The sequence below is a fragment of the Podarcis erhardii genome (assembly GCF_964252035.2).
Source record: "Podarcis erhardii genome assembly, chromosome: 6".
Classification (NCBI taxonomy): domain Eukaryota; kingdom Metazoa; phylum Chordata; class Lepidosauria; order Squamata; family Lacertidae; genus Podarcis; species Podarcis erhardii.
In genome coordinates, this window is record NC_138510.1 from 69447952 (window position 1) to 69465818 (window position 17867).

The following is a 17867-nucleotide window of genomic DNA, read 5'->3' on the forward strand; positions in this document are numbered from 1 at the left end:
GCTGCTGTTTTCATTGGAAACTAAAACGGAATAGCTCTTCCTATAATAGATAAAAGGTTAAAGCCAATAATTTATAGTTATATATGACTAAAAACCTAGTAAAAATAAATTGCAGCAAGTAAACTTTTAATATGCAATTTTGCAATGTGTATTTTTAAAAAAAACAAAAACAAAACGGCAGTGTTACTTAAATTGCTTTTCTTTTTCAGGTCTTGGGCCCTAGGTGCATTTGCTCTCCTGTGTCTTCTGGGCCTAACATGGTCTTTTGGACTGCTTTATGTCAACGATGAGACCATTGTGATGGCATACCTCTTCACAGTATTTAATTCTTTCCAAGGAATGTTTATTTTCATCTTTCATTGTGCACTCCAAAAGAAAGTGAGTCATTGCACATATACACTTCCTCTGTATCTCCAAAATATTTCCAGTATCTCTTTTTAAACAAGGAATTATATATCAGTAGTGCATAGACAGGTGGAACGTAGCGCTCTGTTGTTTAACTTATGATCCAGCTGCCAACAGAATTGCTGTTAGAAGTCCTGATTGTTAGGTTACTTTTACCCATTCTTCTGCATTCTTGCGATACTCCCCCTAGGTGGCAGTGTCACAGATGAAAGTGAACACACGCCAATAATAGGGATTGTCTGAATGCAGTAAGTTCCACATTACCATGTTTAATGTAGGGGAATTACAGCAGAATTCTACATGTGTCTATTCCGAAGAAGATCTCAAATGAGATCAATGGGGCTATTTTCCAGGCAACTTCTTACTAATCCTGGTGCCAATGACTTGCAAGGCAAGTTGGGCCATAAACTAGACATGTAAATGTGCCTATCTTTAAAAAAAGCTGCAAAGCCACTTAAGAACAAGGCCATAGCAGCAGGGGAGGGGGGGTGGCAGCTGCCCTCCCAAATCAAATAAATCAATAAAAATACTTAACTAACAGAGGTTTTCCCCACTAACATGAAGCCTGGCTATGCCCATGCTTAATAAAGCAATAAATAAATAAATGGAATCAGAAATCATTCTAAAAATGGATGGGTTTTGTTGTTCAACAAACATTTATGGCCTCTGTTATGCAGCGTGGAACAAATAAGTATATTGTGTTTAACTATTAAAACAGGGTAACAGCAGTTCCTCTCCCCTGAAACGTATTGGTGGATGGGGAGGCACTGTTAGCCATTGATCAACCCCTGTAGCACGTCTTTCTTTTCATCTGTGATTTTTCTGGCTGATGGTAGATTTGTTCATTATGAGGTGAAGCTTTTAGCAAAAGTTGATCCCCAGCAGGGCTCTTTTCTTTCCATCCTCCAAGAGCAGGATTGTACTTAGATATAGGTAAAATACTATTTATAATCAGCATTTTAAAGAGAACTGTGAAAATCAAATTACTGTTCACACATTGGGATCCCTGATTCATAGGACATTTCATTAATTTGAGATCATTGGATAAAAGGCATGCTTATTATTGGCTGCTAGTTTGATAAGAGTTGAATCAGTAGCCTTTTGTATTTGAAATGAAGTTGGCATTTCATTATTATTTTTTTTACAACTGGTATACTCTCCAGTTTGAGTGTGGCTGCTATGATACAGGCAAAGTGATTTGCGTCATGAAATAGGGAATTGCCAATTGGACAGTAGGTATTTCCTCTGAATTAGAGGAATGGAATGAATATTTGAAACATTTTAAAATGAAAATTGTCAAGATACAAATGCTTCCTAGACTAGGCTATTATAAAACAATGTTGTTGTTGTTTTAAAAAGCCCCAATAACATCAAAAGGCACATTGCCTTTATTCCTTATTCAAATTATGTATTGTTTTTATACTATGTTGCAGTAGTCAGAAGCAATATTAAGTGCCAGTTGAGCATGGAAAAAGCTTAACCTTCGCACAAGATATTTCATACCTGCAAGAAACATTTAGGCTGCCGTTTAAGCTTTAAAAAGTTTCAGTGTCTTTCCCTGGATATCATTCTACTTCTGTATACATAGCTAATGTGTTCTTTTTATTCTGTTATTACTAGTTGGCCACTAAATTGAACAGAGAAATAGAATTGTGAAAGTGAAAACTATTATGTTTCTAGTCCTGACAAGATGATAGTGCTGTTACTTCCTTCAGTTTTGAACAAGCTGTAATTTAGAAATAATGACAGTGGAATGTGCTTCACTGACAGATAATGTACATTCACAGCAGTATAGACATTAGGCAAAAATCAGCCCCAGGGGGTGGTATTTGGGAGGCAGGGGGAATTAAAAAGACGGTGACGGTCGCTGGTCACACACACAAACACAATTTTGCAGCTTATATAGGAAACCCATACTATGCCCATTCTCACCCCTGGCCTAAATTTCTAAGGCCATTAAAATCTTTTAGGCTGTAATCCTATATAAACCTGAGAGTAAGCGCCATTTAAACTGATTTGGACTTGTTTCTGACTTGACATGCATAGTATTAATCTTATTTTCCTGGGGGTATTAGCATCATTCATTTAGCTATATATTTTTGTGAACTTAATCACGCTAGACATTGAAATGCAACTTTATTTTGTGCCGTCCAAATAAATTCAATCCCAAATATGTATCCTTGATATTAGCAGTGTAGCTCCCAGTAGTGGTCAGTGGGGATGGCAGCACTTACCTAATCTCCCACCACCTAGGTTTACTGTGGAGGAGCGAGTGAGGTTGGCATGATGCAAATGAACCAGTGGGAGCACCAGATCATCTCCACCGATGCATTTGCATCATGGTAACCTCACCATAGGTAAGGGACGTGGGTGGCACTGTGGGTTAAACCACAGAGCCTAGGACTTGCCGATCAAAAGGCTGGTGGTTCAAATCCCCGCGACTGGGTGAGCTCCCGTTGCTCGGTCCCTGCTCCTGCCAACCTAGCAGTTCGAAAGCACGTCAAAGTGCAAGTAGATAAATGGGTACCGCTCTGGTGGGAAGGTAAACGGCATATCCGTGCGCTGCTCTGGTTTGCCAGAAGCGGCTTAGTCATGCTGGCCACGTGACCCGGAAGCTGTACACCGGCTCCCTCAGCCAATAAAGTGAGATGAGCGCCACAACCCCAGAGTCGGTCACGACTGGCCTAATAGTCAGGGGTCCCTTTACCTTTTTAACCTCACCGCTGGGCTCCCCATAAACCTTGGCTGCACTGGTGAAGTTGTTGTTCCATTTCCCAAGCCACTACAACTATGGTGCCCAGTTGTCTTCATTGCTCTCGTTCCACTTTGTTAGCCAACAGAGCTGCTTGGCACAGACTGGCTCTCTTCAAGCCATAAGTGGTCACACCAGAGTACGTCTGGAATTGTTTGCAGTGTACTGGGAAAACCAGTCGAGACACAACCTCCACCTGGTCATGGTTCAAAGCCACACTGGAATGTGAATCATGGGGGACATTTTGTCTATGATTTCCTTCTACCTGCAGTTCCCCAGCTAGGAAGATAACTAGAGAAAGGATAATTGCAAGGCGTAAGAGAGGCAAGGATTTTGTGCTTCACTGACATGCTTTTAATTTTGTAAAAAAATAATACATTTTTCTTAATTTTCTTGGAAATATAAAATTGGCCCTGTTTCAGAAGGCCTTGTTTACCTTTGATGTCTGCCTCAGATCTTAGGAGCAGGTAGGCTAGAAATATACAGATAGATACAGAAATAGATTATTTAAAAATGAAAGCATGAATATTTATGAACATCGTTGTTAACATACAGGTACGTAAGGAGTACGGCAAGTGCTTCAGACATTCGTATTGCTGTGGAGGATTGCCAACAGAGAGCCCACACAGTTCAGTAAAGGCATCGACTACAAGAACTAGTGCTCGCTATTCCTCTGGCACTCAGGTAACAAACATTTTGACAGAACCTTTTAATGACAGCATCTTTTAATTAACCTTGCTTATAAAAAGCCCGCTGAGATGCGTTCCATTCAGATGCACTAATTGTGTTCTCATTATAACAGCCTTGATGACAATTGCATGCTTTTTATATATATATTCTGAGCCTGATTCTAAACATTCCTTCAAGGTTGAGCTTCATAGTAGTTATAAGAAGACACTAACAACAAACTCTCTTATTGGTCCATAAGCAGAGTTAGAGCTTACTTATGGCCAGAAAGCGGCCAAGAGATGTGATTTTTAATAGCGTGTATAGTCAGCAGTAAGTCTGATACATGCTTAATATAAATCAGTTCGGGAGACTACATGTTTCACAAATGACTTTCCATTTTACAAAGGTAAATATAACCATTTTCAGGAAGTTTTCCCGTATGCATAATAATACTACAAGTAGAGAAAGATAGTAGCCTGATTGGACTGCCTGTTTGATCAGTGACACTAAAGATAAATACATTGTTACCCTTCCTTTGAAAAAGAAGTCCAAACATTTGCTTTCTGTTAAATTTATTTATTTTTAATGCAACTAAAGAAGCAACCATCAAATGCATTCAATCTCACTTTTCTTTATGTAGCCTAGGCCAGTTCCCTTTCCAAATGCTGCAGCTCCAAAAGACCTTCCTAAACTTTAATGCCAGAGCTCAGCTAAAAGAACGTGCATTAGATGACTTTCCAGTCTTAATAATTAAGTGCATCACTTCCCTCTACATTTTGGGACTGACATTAGTTGCAACTCAGCTTGGGCACAAGACTGTCCAGCACTAAGTGCTCAGGCTGAAGAGAAAGATACCCAGCAGCATGAACCAACTGATGTCCTAAGTGGCCACCAAAGAACCAGAAGCTAGTTTGAAGCCAAGCGTACCACAGCCAGTTCCTCTCCAATACTTTGGTTGTAAGAACATGCATCACAGCAGGCATGACAGAGAAGTTTGGTTAACAGTGCAATTCTGTGCGTGCTGACTTGCAAGTAAGCCCCACTGTGTTCACTGGGTCTTACTCCAAGGTACGCTTCCGTAGGATTGTAGCTAAATGTGCCAGGTTGCCATGTAAGATGTGACAACTATGCCCTATTTCTTCCGTTAACAGAGCCGAATAAGGAGGATGTGGAATGACACTGTGAGAAAACAATCTGAATCATCCTTTATCTCAGGTGATATCAATAGCACTTCAACACTTAATCAAGGTCAGTTGCTGGACACATCACACTCTAGTTTTGTTCTTTCGGTGGTATTTTTTTCAAATAAGAATTTAGGAGAATTGGATTGCAGTAAATAAATCAAATAAGCAGATGTGCTCTGGGGTAGGTAGGTTAAATATCTCAGCATTGGAATGGAAGCACACACACACACACACACACACACAAAATGTATAAAATTACGGCTCAACTCGGTCTTGAACACATTTAAAACTTAGTTCCCTCATGCTCTTTGCTCAGGATTGAATCTGACATTCTTATTCATGGAAATCGTATTTAAATAAGTCTCATCAATAATTTAAACATAAAAGCAAGAACATAATTTTAAACTTTTGCTAACCTTTGTAGTCTAAAACTGAAACAGAACTATACCAGCACAGTGACATTGTAAATGCATAAGATTTCCATATGCGGACATTTTGCCTGTGAAATCAAATTGACATCAGCTCTATACAAAAGACATCTGCAAATAGGGTTTCCCCCACAGTATAGTTTTGATCATATCTGTAACGTACAGCATTTGTCTGCCACATGACAACCTGAAAAGAAGTAAGGGAGGGGAAAGCCACAGAACAGACTTAAGATGTCTGGTCACAGTTTTATCACCATAACTCAGATTGAATGTGCTCAGGCATTCAAGACTCTTCACAGAGGTATACTAAATGATTATGAAGGCTACCCATGGCATCTCCAGCAGTTTACTAACCAAAGCTTCTCATCCAAATCTTAATATATTAATAGACACTTTACCAAAAAATACTAACGTACAACTCTGTACCCCCCAAAATCTCAATCCAAAACCTGCAGTGTTATCTATTTTGTTAAAATCCAAATTGAGTTTATAGGGAGGTCTTTCCTGGTGGTTTGTAATAAGAAAAAAGCCCAATAAATCTATGTTGATCCACAAGAAAATTCCAAAATCCACAGTTGATGTTGTTAGCTATAAGGCGAGCATCTGGAATCTTGATGGATGTTTCAGTTCCTTTATTAGGACCAACTAAAATGTCAGAAAATAGTGAGCAAGCTTTCGTATTCCTCAGACTCTTCACCAGGCCAAATGTTGGCCAAAGCAAGGAGTGTGGGGAATGTGGGACAGATATGGAAATCCACCTTTGGAATAAATCTAAATCTGCTACCCCCAGCCTAGCGCTGTCCAGATTTTTTGAACTAACAATCAGCCCTTCGGCCACAGCCAGCTTTTCCGGCAAATTGAAAATGCTGCTAGGGTAGGGGACCACTGTGATTTTAACAAGGAAAAACAACAACCCAATTACAGCCTCCCTCTCTCCCTTCCCAGAGGAAGTAACCTCTTATCTAGGCTGTTACCACATTTTCTGAATGCTGTATCTCCCTGATGCCACAATAGAAAGTTTCCATTCCTTCAGGGATTGGTTTTGGGGTAGGGGAGCCAGAATGTTTTTTGTTCAAAATCATGGTACAACAAGCTCAGATGCTTCGTTCTCCGTAAAGAAATAGGAAATGGATGTAGAATAGCTGCTGGCTGACATTTATCCCTGGCAAGCAACATCTGCATAGGCCCCAAGCCAGATTTTTATTTTTATTTTAAATGGCATATGAATAGAACATATAGCACTTCTTTTTGTTGGAAGTAGAAAATTGTCCATTGTCTGACTGGTTGTACTGCCAGCATCTCCTCCAGTTTCCTTGCAATTCTAGGGTCTGCTGTATTGAGCTAGCTAGTTGGGCACAATCTTTAAGAGAAAACAGCAAGTCCCATTTGGAAGCTTCCACTAATTTCCGTGAGTTTTTGTGCACTGGGACTTTGCCTATGAAATGTGCTCTGAACTTCTAGGTAGCCGGTGCTGCATTTTTCAGTTAATAATAATAAAAAAGACCATGACCTTTGAGTTCTCAGAGCCAACACACTAGAGTTAGAGAATCGTTAGTCTTTCCGCCACAGCGCAGAAATTAAGACAGAGGTGGGGAATTATGGTAATTAGCTGAAATTGCCATGTGGTGTAAAGTTTGCAATGTACAGCATAGGGGAAGATTATTTGAATTGCACTTTCTTGTATTTAGATTGCATCTTAAAAAAAATGTGAAAATCAAATAAATGAAACCAAACACCAAATAAGATTAACATAATCTGTCAGTAAAGCAATTCCCTGAACTGCAGGATTTTTGCTACCTACAGTAATAATATTTTGAGTAGTGATAAAGACATTAATATTTAAAATGTAATATCTGCTGCTATTGCCACAATGAGAACCTAATCAATTTAAATTGTGTATGTAAATTTTTTGGCTGCTCTCTATCTCATTCTGGACATGTAATATATTCAGACAACATCCACCTCTCCTACCCACTGTCACACTGCTCAACAGAACGGCACTTTCGCCTTGCTTGTGTATATATGATGCATTTGGGCCCACAAAGACTGCACTATAATTCCATCTCCCCTGACAACTGTATTAATTTAAGATACCCAAGATCAATATGGGTTTTCAAATGCCTGGTTTTTAACAAACTGCTTAGAAACTTTCTCTGCTTCTTTAGAGGGCATATGCAAAAAGTGTTGATGCATTGGGATTGAAATTGCAGAAATAAGCTGTTTGCTCTAGCTTTCAGTGTGTTCATTTAAGATTATTGTTGCAGGGAGGACAGACATAACTTAAACATAACTCACTTAAAAATCCTAACAGATAGCATTGCAGCATGAATCCGTTTCTCCCGTAAGAATTTATGAATGATTTGCCTTCAACTCCAACCCCCACCCCCTCCATGCCTCCCCTTAAGCATGCGCTCCTTTGCATATAACAAGAAAGGCTTCATGCAGCTTGCCATCACTTACCTTTGGCTGAAGAGGTTGTTTTTCACTTGCTCCCCCCCCCCCCCGGCTAAGTTAGTAATAAACCCTGTAGGTTTCCGAGATTGACCGGCGTGGCTCTAAATTAACACAATTTTTATTTCTCTATTACGGCGCCTATTACCCATGCTTAAGGTTAGAGACATTAAGCTGTAACATCTTGAAATAGAACATTGGTCTTTGCGTTTAATTGCTATTCTTGTTTTAACAGTGATTTTGTATAAATTAGCAAATGTCATTCTTAAGCAGGTGTTTACTTTGGGGATTTGGCCAGCACCTGTGAATTACTGAAATCTAACTACATTTTCTCTCTCGTCCTTCAAATTAGTAGTTCAAATACATTCAGAAATGTTCGGCTGAATCAAATTTGACAAGATATACACGACTCATGATGACATTTTTGTAAAAATATATATATATACTTTATTGGAACTGTCAGAATCAAATTAAGGAGCTGATGTCTCTCTTTCTGTTTCTTTGCTTTAGGAATGACTGGCAATTACCTACTAACAAACCCTCTTCTTCGACCACACGGCACTAACAATCCTTATAACACATTGCTCGCTGAAACCGTTGTATGTAATGCCCCTTCAGCTCCTGTGTTTAACTCACCAGGTGTGCCCACACTTTGGGATATGTTGCTTTTGTTTTTGTTTCTTGATGGTATTTTGCTCAGAGCCTCCGTCGGTTAATTTGGCCAGAGACCTAGAATTGCCGTCCATATATTTCTCTCTCTCCGTCGAGAAGTACTGCTGATAACGCCAGGCTTGTAAAACTGCACTATATTATAGTGATAATGCCTTTGCCATAATAGTATTTGCCAATAATCCTCCCATGTTTTTAACACAGGTGGCATAAATCTTAATATACTATTACAGGACTGACACTCCATGGTCCGAGAGCCCATCTTCAAGATATATATCACTTAGAGGTATCATGTCTATGCAATATAAAATTAATCTGAAGCTTGCTGAGAAACAATCTGCTTACGGAGTCGATCAGATAATTAAACGCACAAAGAGGCATATTGACACCCGGATCGTCCTGGTGTGGGAAACTGAATCCGGAGTCATATTTAGAGGCAAACTATAGTATAGTGCAGCTTTATAGGAACTACCCATTCCCCCTTTGGCTAGAATTAGAAGAACATTGTTTATGTGGGATGCACAGTCTGATCCTAAGACGTATTTGCTGCACCAGCAACTATGTGCTTAGGATGGGGCGTACCTCCTGCTCTGCTATGAGCAACTGTCTCCTAACTTGACACTGCTCTGATGCATTATTTAGTTGCCAGTACATTAATTCAGCACTACGGGCAGCCATGGTAGCATCAGGATGTCAAGGCTTTATTACTAACCCTACCTTTGTTATACTATACTATCCAACTGCTTTTCTTAACTTCTGAGCCAGTTCAAAAATTAATGCATCTTTATTAATTATTAGTGGAATAAGCCATCAAATATACTAGCCTCGAATGTAATTGAAATTCTGTGTTAAGAATTTTATACTTTGTTATATATATCTATATTTATATCTATATATAAAAAGCTGTTGTTACATGTCAAAGTTCCTTATTCTTTAAAACTGAACTGCAGTTTCTATGTTCATTCTCGTGTTTTCTTACTTTCCTTATGCTTTCCTCTAGCAACCTACAGAGAGACAAGTATGGGAGTAAAACTTAACTTTGCCTATCAAATGTAAATTTTTTCAGCATGATTTTTAATGGGCACAATTAAAATATAACTAGCGGTCATGAAGTAGACTCAGCGGGCAAGTGGTTCACAATTTGCAAATGAAATATTTCCACGCTCAAACAGTACATGTGTACTGCTTTTCAGAGAACAATCTAAAAAATAATAATCAAATATCAAAAATCAAATCACAAGAGGTCTGTAGCAAGCCCTATTGGTAACCTATGATATCCAATGCTGAAATAATTTGCTGCTTAAAACCAGAGCACAGTTGAACAGAAATGCTTAATAATTGACTTAACATTTCCACATTCCCACAGTAATCTTGCTACAGGCTATGAAAGACTTCAAGTGAATTACCTGATCACGGGCAACTAAACTTGCCTCTTTAAAACTGGTTGAAGTACATTCAAGTGTGCTTAACTCTGCAGTATATCATAGAAAATTCATTTTGGATTATTAAATATGCTTCAATATCTCTTTAATAGAGGATAAAGTATTAGATTATTAAAAAGAGAGAAAGAGAGAGAGAATGCCTTCAGAGGGGAAATTAATGCCGGCATGTGGTCCAAGTGTTGCCTCTCTCTTATAAATGCCACATGTTTCATATGGATAAAGCTTTTGCAAGAAAGATCTAGGAACATATATGAAAATACCCAGCTACAAAAGTTGTTTAATCAAAGCCTAGAAAGGCTTTCAAAGAACTGCTATCCTTTTAACTAATTCAGTATGCATGGATGGCTAGAACAACACAATACAAGATTAGCTGCAGTTATTCCACTTCAAAAAAAAAAAAAGAAAAAGTATTATTTGACCAAAGAAAAGTCACTTTTGGGCATCAACCCAATCTTTCTATCTTTATAGAAGCAACTTGAATTTTCTTGCTTAAGCTGCAGCTTTAAGTGCAGTCTGAAAGTAAAACAGGAAACGTTCTTAGAGGCACACACAATATTTTATTTCTCTGTAACAACTCCAAGCCTTGCATGTGATGCAGCAGCCTCACAGTGGTCAGCTCCATTCCAACAACAGTATTTCATTCTTTCTTAATTTTCCCCTCCTTCCAAACATTGCTCTAGAATTCTAAAAGCGATTCTTCTAAAAGTTCACTAACAAACCATCTAACTTTATCCATGACACATGCCATTCAGTTTCTTTCATAGCTTTCTTTTTCTTCTTTGCCTGGGAAGCACTGTGATGTCTTAGTTTACATGTCTTTTGTGTCTCCAGCAAAATGGAATTTCTTTGTATAGAAAAAGAGCATGTCAACATAAAATTCCAGTCGCCCCCCCCCCTTTCTTCCCAAAACTTCTTTTCATCTTTCCCGCAGATGTATCCAATTTCTCCATTTCTCCAGCAGTTGAAAGATATCGGCCCTGGCTGATAATCTCCTCCCATTCCACAGCTAATATCTCTTCTTTGGTTAATTTCTGTGACCCATGCTTAGAGAAACCCTTGACATTTGTGCTTTTGACTTCCATACGCCCATAATGTCTGTGGGCCTAACTCTTTAACAGACTATGCTGGTTCATTCAGTGCTGTCACTGTGACTGATGCAAGCTGCAGGCGAACTTTGACCTCCTGAAGCCTGGCGCCGTTGCTGGCGGAGAGAATATTAAACGCAACCAAAAATTAAAAATGAACAAAACAAAAATCATATTGGGGGAAAAAAGAGAGCTGTTATTGCTAGTAATCTAATTTGCTGAACCCTTGCTCTGACTAAGTTGCTGAGAAGCTCAGTAATTCTTCATCATGTTACAATAAATCATTTTACTTTCTTTTATATATCAGCTACTCTTAGGCCAGATAGCCTGAGCAGACAGACATGATGTGAGTTGTCCAAAGTGAGTCATTCCACCTGCTGTCTTCCGTGTTGTTGGATGGTGCTTGTGGGCCTCAATCCCTGTTAGTGTGAGAGGTGGCTGTCTGTGCTTAACATGAAATCTATGTACTTGTCCATTTTTTTCCATTCTTTTCTTTACTCCATCTTCAGATAAATAAATAAAAACCACACACACGAGAGGAAATGTTAGAAATGCTATATATTAAAATAGTTGCTTGCCAGTTACGTGGGTTTATTGTTACACATTTGCCTTATGTTTCGTATGTGACCTGATTCCTTTTTTTCTTTTTTTAATTTAGTGTTGTTTAGGACAAATTATGTTGCGTTCATTCCCCCCCCCCCCCGCCCCCGAATCATGGTGTTGCACTAAAAATATAAATGTTGATGAATAAATTGCTTTGCATTACATATGCAAGTGCATGGAGTGACCATTCTTTTCCTTGAGGGAAGAGCTATACAACTGGGTGCTAAATTGTTGCATTTGAACCTTTTCCATTTGTCTTCAAATTCCTAAATTCAAAGTATCATTGACGCTCCACGGAAAAGCAGTATTACTCTGTAAAATTCTCTCTCTCTTCTATAAGGTGCGTAACTCCTTACACTTTTGGGGAAGTCCCATCCCCCTCCTCACGTTCCTCGAGTCTTACTTTCAAGTACAACTTTGTCCTGAACTACATTAAAGACCTTTATAGAATAAGAACGTTGGGCTCTGGTGTTGGCAATAACCCGAAGATGTCCCTTTTCTGTTTCAGGACATTCACTGAACAATGCCAGGGATACAAGTGCCATGGATACTCTACCGCTAAATGGTAATTTCAACAACAGCTACTCTTTACGCAACGGAGACTACAACGACAGCGTGCAAGTTGTAGACTGTGGGCTAAGCCTGAATGACACCGCCTTTGAGAAAATGATCATTTCGGAATTAGTACACAACAACCTGCGGGGCAGCAGCAAGAACCACAACCTAGAGCGCACATTGCCAATCAAAGCTGTGATCGGCGGGAGCAGTAGCGAAGACGACGCCATTGTAGCAGATGCTTCGTCTCTGATGCACAGTGACAACGCCGGCCTGGAGCTACACCAAAAGGAACTCGAGGCGCCTCTGATTCCCCAACGGACTCACTCCCTTCTGTACCAGCCACAGAAGAAAGTGAAGACAGAAGGAACAGACAGCTATGTGTCCCAGCTGACGGCCGAAGTTGAAGACCACCTCCAGTCCCCCAACAGAGACTCTCTGTACACAAGCATGCCCAACCTCAGAGACTCTCCTTACCCGGAGAGCAGTCCCGACATCGAGGAAGACCTCTCTCCCTCCAGGAGGAGCGAGAATGAGGACATTTACTACAAGAGCATGCCAAACCTTGGAGCTGGCCATCAGCTTCAGATGTACTATCAAATCAGCAGGGGCAATAGTGACGGCTATATAATTCCCATTAACAAGGAAGGATGTATTCCGGAAGGGGACGTTAGGGAAGGACAAATGCAACTAGTGACAAGCCTTTAATAGTGTAGCAAAGGAATACTGAAGGCCACATTGCAAGTATTAAACAGACTTAATTGGCCCCATGCAGGCTCCCTCATATCTGCTCGAAGCGACAATTTCTGTTGTCCCTGTGGTTTCTCCCGTGTAAAGGAGACGACTGGACCTTGCAGTTCTGTGAATTTTTATAAAACAAAGCTTTGTATATACACAGAGTATACTAAAAGAATTATTTGTTACAAACAGAAAAAAAAGAGATACCATCAAGGTATTTTAAGATATCTTGCTGCTGACATAAAAGAGATTGTGAAATACACACACACACACACACACACACACACACACACAAAACGTTCCAGCCATTTTACTGCAGCAGTTTGTGAACTAAATTTGTAAATATGGCTGCATCATTTTTTGTAGGCCTGCATTGTATTATATACAAGACGTAGGCACTAAAATCCTGTGGGACAAATTTACTGTACCTTACTATTCCTGACAAGACTTGCAAAAAGCAGGAGAGAGATTCTGCATCAGTTTGCGGTTCACTGCAAATCTTTTCCATAAAGGTAAAGATTGAAAACCTGTCTAACCACTAGCAATCAAGCCACAGGCCTTATTTCATATATTTCCTCAACTGTACAATGAACTGTTCTCATGAAAAAAAAAATGGCTAAAGAAATTATATTTTGTTCTATTGCTAGGGTTAAATAAATAAATAAATACATTTGTGTCCAAACAGAAATATAATTGTCATTAAAATAATTTTAAAGAGTTTGAAGAAAATATTGTGAAAACGCTCTTGGTTGCACATATGCTACAAGCTGTCCGTCCCCCCCACCCCCCCCTTTTACACTTGGTTCATAGTAGCGTAACATGTTTAAAAAGTTCTATCCATTTTCACTTCTTTTTCACTGTAAACAGTGCTCTGCTTTGACGTTAGTATTTCTTCTTATGTTTTAAATTTCTTATTGCCAAAAGAACATATATATTTTTCCGGGCAGAATTCTTTTAGACGCCAATTAATTTCATGCCTTGCACACTATGAAATTTGGGTTGTTGTTGTGTTTTTTTAAAAAAAGAAAAATCTATATCAGGTTATAAATCACTTCCCTTTTCATTCTTTTAACTTTGAGGAAGGCTGAAAGGAAGGGAAGTGGCCAAAGGGACAGACATACTAGTGAATCTCAAACAAACTAATGAATTAAAGGTGCCTGACCTTTTTAAGCTAAGAGAAAATATAAATACTCTTCCATATTCCTCCTGCCTATATTTAGTTATTAATTTATTTTATGATAAAAGATCTAATTAAATGTACATTGTTTCAGGGGGTTTTTTTGCTTTTTTTTCAATCCCTTTGTGTAAACCTGTTAATAATGAGCCCATCACTAATATCCAATGTAAAGTTTAACACCTGTTTGACAGTAAATAAATGTGAATTTTTTTTCCAAATAGGTAAAACGCTCTTTCTTACATATGAGTCATAAGCTCGATTATTCACCGTGTGAGCTGGCTAAATTCAGCTTAGCATCACTCCCTTACAGTTCTCAATTTATATGGAGAGGTCTGATGTAGGAGCTGCCTATATATCTCTATTGAATAGAGGTCATTGCTGCTACTTGATATTCTAGTCATAGTCACATATGATCAAGATCAGAAACATGAGCTCTGTTACAAAAGTGTTCAGCAGCCTCCTCCATTTACATAACAAATTTTTTTAAAAAAATCAAATAGGAATATTATTTATTAAAAATAAAAAAGGATGCAAACTCTGCAGTCATATTTCAGGCAACTGTAATTATATGGCTATAATTAGTGATAAAGATAAGCTCTTGTTGCAGGGAGAGAGAAAATACTAATATTGCAGCTTTTATAGGAGTGCCGTGAATATTCAGGGCCTTGCAAAATATGGTAAATCACAGCAGTCTTTTGTGATATGCAAATTAGCGTTTCTGTTATTACTACTATTAGCAGATGGGGAATCGAGGAAGCTGATACTTTGCCCAAAGCTTTATAGCATGAAGCGGGATTTAATTTCGGATGCACTACTTTGGAACTGTCTGTTCATTCCTTTTCACTAATTTACCCATAGATTATTCGAGATTCTGGGTTTTCATTTGCAAAAAATTGGATTTAAGTATTATATACTGATTTTTTGCTAAATTGTTGAATTCTTCCCTCCGTGCTCACCACTTTTGTTGTTGCAGCCCTGATTGTTAGAAAAATCAAATTCACACAGGTACTTTTATATATTCATTTTGCCAGCATTTTCCTTAATTACAGCTATTTGGTACAATCCACCAGGAAGTTCTGCAGAAGCGCCGTTGGCTTGCGTTCCTTAACTTCCCAATGGCCTTTACATATTGATTAATGGGATTTCATCAAAAGAAAGCTTTTGTGATTTATAGCTGCTATGCATGCCTAAGGAAGGACCAGCAAATACACATTGAGTTTCATCATGAGTTAGGGGTTGCTTCAGATCAGAATGATTTCCTAAGCTCACCTGGCCTTAATTTTTTTGCAAGGAAATCAGTAGCACCCTCCTTGATCCTTACGTCTGTGTGCACTTCATAGTCAAAGTACTTGATGGCTATATGGGGTAAACCATGGGTAGGCAAACTAATGCCCGGGGGCTGCATGCGGCCCAATCGCCTTCTCAATCCGGCCCGCAGACTGTCTGGGAATCAGCATGTTTTTACATGACTGGAATGTGTCCTTTTATTTAAAATGCATCTCTGAGTTATTTGTGGGGCATAGGAATTAGTTCATTTTCCCCCCTTTCAAAATATAGTCCGGCCCCCCACAAGGTCTGAGGGACAGTGGACCAGCCCACTGCTGAAAAAGTTTGCTGACCCCTGGGGTAAACCATAAATTAATATGGGTCATAAGCTAGAATTACAACACAGCTGTCATCTGTGCTTAAGGGCCTGGGAATCATTAATATCCAAAGCATCTTATATGAACATCTTTGTTGGGAGGACAACCAGTTGTCCAAGTCTTACCTCATTATGATCAAGTCTTTCTGTAGATGCAACCTATGGCTATTAAGTTTTGCCATATTGTGGTATGTGGGGAATGCAATTGGTAGCACATTGAGTGTTAGTGCAGAATGTTAGAGGCACATGATGCAGTTAGCAAATCTGGTCCTGTGAACTGCCCAGAAGGAATTCCCATAAGCCATGTGTTGTAAGGTGCCTGAGCTCTTTGAGGGTAACAACAAAGTCCAGCTAATAAATAAAGTGTACTTACATCATATACAACTGGTTTCCATGAGCCTACAAAAGAGAGAAAAAAGACGGTTCATTCGAATCTTCACCGCTGCTGTAGCAGTCAATACCAACTGACAACGAAAGAACTATGTAAAGGAAGTGAGCCGATAAAGGCTTGAGAATTATACAATTATTTTGTTAGCTGTTTCTTATTATGACAATTGCTATTAATTATGTAGAGAAATTATCAATATATATGATGCTAAACAAGATTAAGTTAAACATCCGTGCTAGAAGCTAGATGAACAAAAAAGAACAGAAAAGGAAGAGTGGAAAAGACAGATGGAAACAGATAAGACCAAACAGAATTTACAGGCATATTTAATTCATAAGAGTTGTGTTCATTTGGTGATCACTTATTTAATGCTCTATTATTCATTGATTGTTTAGGATGCTAACTAACTGAATAGTTTCTCTCTTTTTGCCGCCTTTGTTATAAAGAAATCTGCAGTTAGTTTGATGTGCTTAAAATAATACAACATTCTTATTGTTATTGTTTTTTAATTACACAAACCACCATGGATAAATAGTGCGAGAAAATAGCTCTGCTACAGTTTTTGCAGAATTTATTTATTGCCATGGGGCTGGGATGAGTGCTCCGGCGGTACAAGGAAATTCGGAACTAAACAAAACGCTCAAGTAAAATTCAGAAAATGGTAAGGGAATGATATATTGCTTTGCTTGGTGTGTGTAGGTATGTGGTTTTTAAAAACCTGGCATTCAACGCTTACAAGAGCGCTGCAACAAAGAGGGAGTATGCATCCACAAGGAATCATTGTAGTTAAAGGACGAGGACACCCGGCTACTCCTTGCTAATGACTTTGACATTAGTTCGAGATCTTGTTTGTAATCTATGAAATTTATTTGTCACCTTTTAAAGAAAAGAAAAAAGCATCAATGGAATGGAACCTTATTCTGAAGGCAAAACTCTTAATAGCCACAGCATATCTCGAATTGGGGGAATCTTAACCAGGATCATTTAACTTAGTGGGAAGACAAGGAAAACTAAGTTATGTAGCAACATTGCATAAAAACAAACAATAAATGCAGCATGGAGGCAGGAAGACTATAACTGGTTGTCATCTCAAGAATCGGAAGGGTGGAAATAAACCACACTGTAGCTGGACTCACATGGCCGTTTATTTCCTTTTCATAACTTTTCCCTAACTTAAGTTCCACATTATATTTGAGCTTTCAGATGATGTGCTCACTTCCATGTTACTTGCTTCCGGGGAGGGGAGGGGAGTGTTTGCAAATAGTATGAAAATGAGTGTGATATATTCCACAATAGTTCCCAAAATGCCTTTCACTGTGTGTGAAGGCTCAAATACAACATGAAAATTAACAGTTTTGTGAAAATGGAATAAACTTCCATGTGACTACAGCTTGTGTCCTCTGAGCTCCTTGCCTGCCTCACCCTGCCATTGCTTGGTTGGGGAACTGTATTTCACAGGCTTTGTTTCCGCCTCTTGCTTGCAACCACACAAGGCGGCCGACAAACGCAACTCAGTGCTCCCCCAGTAATTTCCACCGCCCAGGCTTTGCCAAGCCAGTAATGGGCCCTTTCTCTTCAGTGCAGGCTGGCCCTGGATATAGAAGGCTTTGCATTACAAAGACAAAATATTGCGTGGCACTTCACCTTTCCCTACCTCAAGTCTGTGTAACATTAAATGA

The 17867-nt window shown here is 39.0% G+C and overlaps 1 protein-coding gene and 1 long non-coding RNA gene across 24 annotated transcripts in view; one reads left to right on the forward strand and one right to left on the reverse strand.

Annotated features, from left to right (window-relative positions):
* Nucleotides 1-13652, forward strand: part of ADGRL2 (adhesion G protein-coupled receptor L2) — a 249524-nt gene extending 235872 nt beyond the window's left edge. For 9 of the 23 annotated variants that reach the window (XM_081865672.1, XM_081865667.1, XM_081865656.1 and 6 more), the window contains 6 exons: nt 210-378; nt 3713-3841; nt 4978-5074; nt 8400-8528; nt 9559-9576; nt 12197-13652. In XM_081865672.1, coding sequence (XP_081721798.1) covers nt 210-378; nt 3713-3841; nt 4978-5074; nt 8400-8528; nt 9559-9576; nt 12197-12951 — 1297 coding nt within the window. In that variant the 3' untranslated portion in view covers nt 12952-13652. Of the gene's footprint in view, nt 1-209; nt 379-3712; nt 3842-4977; nt 5075-8399; nt 8529-8762; nt 8845-9558; nt 9611-11392; nt 11446-12196 lie in introns of those variants that run through there. The other 14 variants (XM_081865665.1, XM_081865671.1, XM_081865666.1 and 11 more) reach the window with 7 other exon arrangements.
* Nucleotides 3489-17867, reverse strand: part of LOC309344008 — a 33045-nt gene continuing 18666 nt past the window's right edge. The window contains exons 2-3 of the long non-coding RNA XR_014157521.1: nt 16174-16199; nt 3489-3629 (exon numbers count right to left, since the gene is read on the reverse strand). This is a non-coding gene — a long non-coding RNA (uncharacterized lncRNA). The remainder of the gene's footprint in view (nt 3630-16173; nt 16200-17867) is intronic.